At 35.8% G+C, this 9,042-nt stretch overlaps 1 protein-coding gene across 4 annotated transcripts; it reads left to right on the forward strand.

Moving 5' to 3' along the window:
- The first annotated feature begins 1,743 nt into the window (after positions 1-1,743).
- On the forward strand, positions 1,744-7,050 carry LOC130739855 (uncharacterized). Of its 4 annotated transcripts, none has more exons than XR_009019961.1 (3): positions 1,744-2,385; positions 5,011-5,098; positions 6,405-7,050. XR_009019961.1 is itself a non-coding variant. In XM_057592293.1 (2 exons), the coding sequence occupies exon 1, from the start codon at positions 1,793-1,795 to the stop codon at positions 2,378-2,380; it is 588 nt and encodes a 195-aa protein (XP_057448276.1). In that variant the 5' UTR covers positions 1,744-1,792; the 3' UTR covers positions 2,381-2,413; positions 2,892-3,260. The 4 variants fall into 4 exon arrangements, 2 of the variants coding, with proteins under 2 accessions (XP_057448276.1, XP_057448277.1); XR_009019960.1 differs by having other exon boundaries at positions 1,744-2,413; positions 6,405-7,049; XM_057592293.1 differs by lacking the exons at positions 5,011-5,098; positions 6,405-7,050 and adding an exon at positions 2,892-3,260 and having other exon boundaries at positions 1,744-2,413.
- Positions 7,051-9,042: the final 1,992 nt, after the last annotated feature.

Genomic DNA, 9,042 nt, shown 5'->3' on the forward strand with positions numbered 1-9,042 from the left:
AAAGAGGAAAAAAAAGGACATTTTACCTCGGTTAGAAAATCAGCTGATGTAAAATATGTATATAAAAAAAAAAAGAGTATTCACATCGGTTGCGAAAAGAACCGATGTGAAATGTCTAACTTTCAACATCGGTTATTTCCTACCAACCGATGTGAAATGTATACTTTTCACATCGGTTATTTGATTCGCCCGATGTGAAAAATTACTTTTTACATCGGTTGTACAACCGATGTGAAAAGGTGGTGACATACTACATCACCCTTACTTACATCGGTTATGAACCGATGTAAAAAGTGATTTTGGCCCGATGTTAAAAGTAGTTTTTCTAGTAGTGGAGTTAGTTGTTCATACATGTGCTGGCACTATATAATATAAGTACTCATTAAGTTGTATAGTATCTTTTCGGATGAGCAAACTTGACTGTCATTCTATAATTTTTTAAAGAAGGAAACTCAATATTCTATTCTATAGGTGATACAATTAGCTAGTTTCTTGTTTGAGATGGAAAATAGTTGGAAGAATACCAAGAAAATGTCATGCGCTGATTTTAGTAATGTATGAAAGACATAGGATTCTTTTGGGTATTAAAGAATTGAATTATACAAGTTTTTAAGCCACCAAGTCCTAGTGCCTGCCCATGTGATTTGTGTAAGTGCTTTCCACTCTGCTCTTGTTGGTCCTATATATTTTATTAGCTAGTTTTCGTTCTAACATACCCAACAATTTCGGTAATTTATATATATGACTTGAATTTTACTATTTTTTTTTCTGGACTGGGTGAGACCCCATTCTCTAGAGGGACTCTAGTGCCCAAGAACAATTAAGACCAATTAGTGTAGAGCCCGTAAGGGGCGAGGGAAAAACTTAGGTAAATTAGGGATACTTCACCTTCATGAAAAATTTCGCTGAAATAGAGATTTCGTTAAAACAAATGAACATTCTACACATTATTGGGTCTAAGAAACATCCAAAGTTACCAAATTCAGAATCCACCGAATGTGATACGAGTTTGTATAGCTCATCTAAAGCTTACTACAAATGAAGAATTGTAACGAAAAAAATAGAGTAGGACAAAATAATAAATAGGTCATCACTCAATAACTTCTTATCTATAGCAAACATTGTAGTCTTCGCACCCAACAAACCGTTCTCATCATCATGGAAACCTTGATTACGCCTCTTTCTTAACTCAAATCGCACCTCCTCGGCGGCGAAAGCCGGGGGCGATAGACACATGTAAGAAAGTTGGGCCGAGTGTATTAAGGTCCAACTACCCTCATCAAGTGATAGAATTAAAGCTTCATGTAACATCTATGAAAGGGGACTTTATGACCATTGTAAAAGACTTTTGGCATTTTATCTAAAAAAATTAGGTTATTACTAGACCGTGGTTCTGCTAAGTTTGGAGTTTATACCCTTCTTGAGTGTTCGATCATTATTACCAGAACAACAATATCAGTAAATTTTAGTCATGTATATGGTTTTCAAATTTGATCATATTTACCAACTGCAATTTGTTTTATCCTATGCATCCTTGATCCATAAGCGTAGGTGATAAATCTTTGAGAGGCTCATCATTTCTTATGGGCTGGGCCACATTCTTATTGGTATTCAGGCCCATTTAATTCGCAATGTAAAAATATAAAAAAAATAAGTGACGTGGCAAGATCAGGATCATTCAAAAACGTGCTGCCACGATTTTGCCACGCAAGAATTTGAAGATTTTATTACCTGCCACTCAAAATCAGTTATTCCAAACGGATAACACTCCCACCACCACTAACTACCACACATGGCTTGCACTTCCTTCCCCTCACCGCCGACCACCGTCGCCGCCGTCAACCACCACACCCTGCAACCACCCTCCACCTCTCTCTCCCCCTGTTCCTCCTTCCTCACCACCAACCTCCACCACCGTCGACTCACCACCAGGCTCCACGTGTCCTCTCCCACTAACAAGCCCGCTGGCACCACCACCACCCAAAAGCCTGCCGGAGAAACCGTCTTCTTCGACGGCGGAGCCCACTACGGGGACCTCGTTGCGAACCTTCTTCTGGGCTTCACCTTGCTCTGGCTGCCCCTGACCTTAGCGGCGGTGTCTCGGGCTCTGTTCCTCCGGTACAGGTTCACCAACTTCAGAGTCTCTGTTATCTCTGGCTTCACCGGCCAGGACCGGAGCGATTTCTCGTATAAGGTGATAAAGGATGTTCAGGTTGTGCCACGGTTCATTGGTGAGTGGGGTGACATTGTCATCACATTGAAGGATGGCACCAAGGTGGACCTGAGAAGTGTCCCAAAGTTCAGAGAAATTGCCAAGTATTGCCTCTCCATGGCAAAGGAGTCTCAGGATTTGAATGAAACTGGGCCTAAAGGCTTCTGATACAGGTTTTCTAATTCCTCTTTTCTCATACAGGTATTTATGTATGTATATGTATGTAATATTTCTTCTTCTCTCCTTTTTTTTTGGTCATTTAGGCTTTGATAGTTACTGAAATGAATTGTTAACATCATGTATTGAGTTTTGTTGAGTTTTATTTCAATTATGATTAATTGAATGTAATCAATATGCAAATGATGTTCTGTTCTGTTTATGCAATCAACTAATGTAATGTTGGTGTGAGCAGATAAATGATACTGAAATTTACTTCAATTAAAATGGTGTAGTAGATTGAAATATAGGTGAAAAGATGGTCTATAGTGTATGTAAATGGAAGTAGGGTTTGATGACATATGAAGTGCTTTTGTTAGTGTAGCTACTGCCTGCTAGCTAGTTTTCCTAGATTATGATTTCCATAGCAGCCATCCATTGATGCATTTCGATTAGAAAGACCTGCAAATCAAAACCACATAATTTCTAAGTACATGTTTGATTTGGCGTTTTGCATCTGCAGAGTCGAGTATCAGGTTTCAAAAGCTACTGGGACAAGTTTCTAGTTTACGCGATTATAGGATATAGGCGATTTTAGTGTAACTTTCCAAACATGGAGTAAGTTGATTTGATCTTGAATGTAGCATAGCATGCACTATATATAAATATTTAAAGCCTGGTTGGTGCTATCTCAAGATTTCTTCCCTCATTTCTACTCAAATGTAAACGGATCGCCGGAAAGATTGAGGTTAATGTAATCATTTTGATCTGTCAAAACAATTGTCAACAATTAGATGTGAAGTTTTTTAAGTGGACAGTTGTTTTGCCGGATCAGAAAGACATTTCATGTGGACACTTCAAATGATATTGTCATGTTAAACATTTGTGTGTATTTCTCTCTTCGCTCAAAGCTCTCACTTCTAACGCCCATAGATTTAGACGCGGGTTAGCTGAAAACTCAGTCTGTGTTGTTGCACTTGTGTGACAGAAGATTCTATTCATTGTCTTAGTAATTGCCCTCATTCTAAGAGATCTATCTTGCTTTGATCTGGTTGCTCTCTTGGGTGTTGGCAATCCGTTCTTCTCTAATATCCGGACGGAGTGGATTACTACTTTATCTTTTTGAAGTTCTATTTGCTATGTTTACATAATATAGTGCATTTGGAGATGATGGTTAAACATGTGCCTATTGCAAGGGTTCTTCGTATGATACAAAATTTCAGCTCAGGTGCTTGATTTGTTTATGAATTTTGTTCATTAACTCAACCTCTTTCACACTTCAATTTGGAGTTGTCCTCCGGAACTCTGGATTAAGCTGAATGTGGATGGAAGTTTTTGTCATGCTTTAGAGAATATTAGCAGTGGTGGAATCATCCGTAATAGCCTAGATTCTTGGATTGCTGGATTTAGCAATTTTGATGGGACGAGTGATGTATTCCTGGCATTGTTTTGAGAATTTCTGACGGCTTGAGGCTGTGAATCTGGATTTAGCAATTAGAAGCATGGTTTTCAACACATTATATGTGAATCTGATTGTCTTGAGGCTGTGAGGTTATTTCAACATAGACACTCTTTGAACCTTCACATTTATGCATCTTATGTTGGACCTATATTTAATCTGATTCACTGCTGAGGCAAACAGGGTAGCAAATATGAATGCCTAAGTTGAGAGCTTAAAAAAGGACGTCTTTTAAAGTACTAGACTCCCCTACTCCCTATTTATTTAGTCTAAATTTTTTTATATATCGGAATGATAAATTACATCCTCTAGGGATTGGGGATTGATCCATGAACCTTCTCCTTCCCAACTCATATGCCCCCGCTCCTAATAGCTGATTTAGCTCCTTAGTTTCTTTATTTTATTTCTTTTTTTGGGGTCAACTTTTTTTTTGTTGACAAAATGGGTCAAACTTTTCTATTTCGATGATAGTTAAATGAAAGCCCAGATTTAATATCAGATCCAAGGGTGTTTTTTTTTTATAAATATCCAAGGGTGTTTTGTAAAATTGTTCCATACTAAGAAAAGACTTCCAAATTCCAATCTTAATCCTACAGTTTTTCTCCTCTCGTGAAACGAAAAAGCCCACTTTGACCAAAAAATTATCCCACTTGAAAAATGAAGGGGAGGGTAGGGTTTCCTACTTGAAATATCAATGGAGACTTATTTTCATTTCAATAGAGGTATTTAAAACCTGTGATTTTGAATATATTCTTCCATGTGTTTTTATCCCCAAGTCCAAGTCTATATTAATCTTTATATAAAAAAGAGAGTGGTTCTTTATTTTTAGGTCCCATGAGGATGTGAAAGGGAATCATTTATTTGGCAGACATGGACTTCACTTCAGGTTCAGCTAAAATAGGCTTTAAAAAAAATCACAATCAAGAATTGAAGACCACCTACCCAATTCAATCATTTACTTGTATGATCTCTCTATTCGGCTAAGTTCTGACAAATTTTATGAAAGGCTACTGTAAAAGGAAACAATCATCAAGTCCAGCTAATACTCTTGCCTTTGTTAGTCCTACAATGGGACATTGATTCTTTGTTTGAGATTGCATGTTGCACTGCCAACTTTTTTTTCTTTCTTTAAATGTACTTGCTTCACCATAATTAAAATCAACTAAAGATGTTACACTACTAGGTGGGGTTGGGAAGCGAAGATGCATCTTTGAACAAAGGTTGGAATTACTTGAGCCATCATGCTTGGAGACACCTTCCTGGAAATTTCTGTAAGCGTTTGATAGTTGCTTGGTACTGTTTTGTGGCACATTAATTGGCACTAAGATCACTTCACCTTCATCATCTTGACATATCTAGCACTGAACTTAGTCTCTTAACTCTTGTTTATCTTCATTAGCTTGAGTATAGGCATCTGCCAGATTTATTTTATTAGGTAAATACCAAATTGAAATAACAAGTTAGTTGAAGTCTAGAAGCAGAGAGTTGAATAAGAACTAAAATAGCGGTTTGATTGAAACCTACTTGGTATCTTTGGTCCCTATAGTTTCAGATATACATGATTTTGATCCTCATAGTTTCAAGCGCTTCAATTAGGTCTATTTATTTTCAAAACTAAACAAATATGTACTTACATTAACTGATCATCCAATAACTAAGGAAAAATTTGTCATATTTCATAATTTTTAACATGGAATGTGGCATAAAATTGTCTAAACATGTCATTCACGTAAATAATTATGATCCACATCAATTCTTTCCGTTGATTATTGGATGACAAGTTAATGCCCGGATTATATTTGTTCTTTGATAGTAAAGTGAACTAATTAGAACAATTGTAACTATAAGGATCATAATATAAACTTTAAAGGAGTGAAACTACAAGGATCAAAAGCAATTAAACCTAAAATGCTTTCTTTTGGTCTCAATGTCTAAAGTAATATTAATACAAATACTTGAAGAGGTGTGTTTGGTAGGGATGGGAATGACAACGTGTAAAAGGAGTGAAAATCATGATATGCTGCTCCCTTAGCCAAAAAAAAAGGGTGGAAAGAAAATGCATTTGGCTACATTAGGATGGCAATGAGATGAAAGTGCAACATCACGAGTCCAAACAAAACTATCTTCAATTATTCCATTTTCTGCTTTCTCTAGCAAGCACTAACAAGCATAAATCAAAACATTTGCACCCCTTTTTTCATTTCCACTCTCTAGCTAGTTCCTAGTCTAGATCCTACCTTTCTTTTTTACATATCTAACCAAACACACTTTTTAAGCCATTTTGAACATTTACCCTCATATAATCCATCAGGGAGAATCATAGTGATCAGATGATGATACAGTTTTATTTCAAAGCTCCCCGCATCAAACTACCGATTAAGAGGCGACATAGCACATTTTTGTAAATCTTTCTACGATTGATTTTAAAGTAAAAAACCAGTTTTGGAGAGAAGCTTCTATGACTGGCTTCTGTGTAGCAGAATTGATTCTAAGAAAATAGAAGCTTATTCAAATATGTTAATTGTTGTTGCAAACACAAGTATTAAACTAATAAAATTTAATCCTTGTTGTTTCTAGCTCCCTCATCTCCAAAGCAGTGATGATTAATTTCTCAGTGCTAGTGTGCTGCTGCTAAGAGAGGATACTTTGCCCAAGTGGTTGGGTTGGGAGAATAATCTATCTCCTTCAAATGTTTGGACTGACAAATAGAGCCAAGTCCCACACTTGGTCATTCCCATACTTTCCTCATCAATGGCTATCATCTGATACACTCTGTCACTGCAAAAGAAAAGAAGCAAGAAGGACCAACCTCAAGTCACAAAAGGAACTGAAACTGGGGTTTGCTGGTTCATTGGGACTTTTGACCATGTTCAAGGAGTCTTCATTTATTGTTTTTCCTATATATAAAAAGAAATGGTGTTTTTCATTTAGTAATTTTTATTCCTCAGACAAAAGCAAAACTATGCAGCAGAGTGAAAGAAAGAAGAGGTGTTGTCAAGTCATGGGTGAATGAAGCAGAGCCAGATGAGCTGTTGTGTAAGTGCCATCTTTATTGAAAGATGCTAAAGAGATAGACCCATTTGGAATATGACAGAATTTTTTTTCATTCTGAGTTCCTCTTTGACACTTTGTAGGTTTGGTTCTGCTATTAGGCCCCTACTTTTATTATCCAATGCAACCCTCCTCCTTTAAAGTTTATATCCAAATCAAATCCCATTCAATAAATGTAAATTATAATATTAATCTTGTTATTACACTTCATTATCTTAGATGATCAACTCGCAGCTGAGCTTATCAGAGTGCAAACTGCATGTTTGGAAACTCCTCCAAGATTGATTCTAAAGCAAAGCATCAATTTTGAGGACAAACTTCTGTGACTAACTTTTGAGTTTCATAATTGATTCATAAAAGAGAAGTTGATCAAAATATGCTAGAAGATCATTTTCGTACTTTCTAAACCACCTACGAGGATATAATAATCAAAATAGTAATAATTCCTCAAAATCGAATCCCATTCAATAAATGTAATAATAGTAACCTTGTTATCACACTTCATTATCTTCGATCAACTCATAGCTTATCAAAGTTCATGTTTGAAAACACTTCCAAGATTGATCCTGAAGCGAGTATTAATTTTGAGGAGAAACTTTTATGAGTAGTTTCGAAGTTTATGAATGAAAAGTTGATTCAAACGTACTACAATACCATTTCCTTACTCTCTGAATCACCTACAACTACAAGGATATACTAATCAAAATAGTAATAATTCCTCTAGTTAGGTGGCTATTTCGTGGCTAATAAGAAACTGCAAAATTCCAAATTCTGATGGTGGCGGGAATTTGAGGAAGTTAAGAAATGTCACTTTCTAATACATGGCCAAACATACTTCTTTAGATTATTATTGGATTCCCTTAACTTATATCATTGTCTTTTAGTCTGCAACTCCAGCAAAATTAAATTGAATTGCCTTAAACTTTATGTTTGAATTCAAATACATAACAGTTATCTTAAGCTAGAGTCACCATCATCACAAAAAAGCTAGAGGAAATTAAAAATGGTAAAGATTGCTGAAGAAACAAATTTGTTTGGTTGCATGTTTGAATTCATGTTCATATCTTCCGGAATCAATTACACTACCACAAAAGATAGTCGGAGTAGCTTCTCCCAGAATCAGTTCTCATTCCAACGTACGTGAAAATCTAACATGTATTCAAACATGTGCTGAATTGAATATCTAAAGTATATTGAATGAGTGAACTATGAAATTTTATTTCAAAGGGACATTTTAAATTATACTATTTTCTGCTATCCATCACAATAAGTAGAACGGCACAGTGACAAGATGGCCGTATCATTGCAACAGTGGTTTTCTGCACAGAAGCTTCTGCATCTCTCAGTTACATGAAAACAGTCACATAATTTGAAGCACTAAGTTGTTGAAAGCAAATATATATACATGAGAGTGATAATAACAAGGGATTGGGAATGTTATTATGATCTCAAAAGGGACACAGCAAAAAGAACCAAACTATGAGAATATAAGGAAGGCATAATAGCATAGGATTCCTAAAACTTTTTCTTTTGCAAGAGCGTGCTAAGTAGAAAAGTTAGGGAGAGAAAGTGAGTGAAGTGAAAATTGAAAAGGTAGGCTCTAATATCTAAAGTATGGTTCCCACAAGGATGTAGGAATCCCAAGTAGATGAACTCCAACATTTACATAAAGCTAAAAATAGATAAAATATATAATAGCATGAGCTCCAAATTCTGTTCCTCACACGTGGGGCCTTTCTTCCTTCTTTCTTTTTCATATGGGATCAATCAAAGAATATTTTCTTATTTCTTTTGCTTATTGTATTAAAAATGGAAATAAAGAAAAAAGGAGGATTTTAGTAGGGACTATGTTTCATGTTGTGCCAAGTTTCAATTTCGGTTCATGTCTCATGCCATGTCGATAAACTACTTAGGTTGGTGATGCTCACAAATCACAACCACTCTTCTAACTTTTTCAGAAGAAAATTAGATTGTAAGATTGACTATATCTTCAATCTCCTATTAAAATTAATCATGGAAAGGATAGTTAATATGATCTGTTTGAATACAGACTAATGAGTACTTATTGGAGATTATATAAGTACTAATTTGGTCCACATCCAGACTTGCTCAAGCCTCAATGTAAGATTAAAGGTGAAGATCTAATAACCAGTGTTATAACAGC

Source organism: Lotus japonicus, chromosome 2, assembly GCF_012489685.1.
Source record: "Lotus japonicus ecotype B-129 chromosome 2, LjGifu_v1.2".
Lineage (NCBI taxonomy): Eukaryota > Viridiplantae > Streptophyta > Magnoliopsida > Fabales > Fabaceae > Lotus > Lotus japonicus.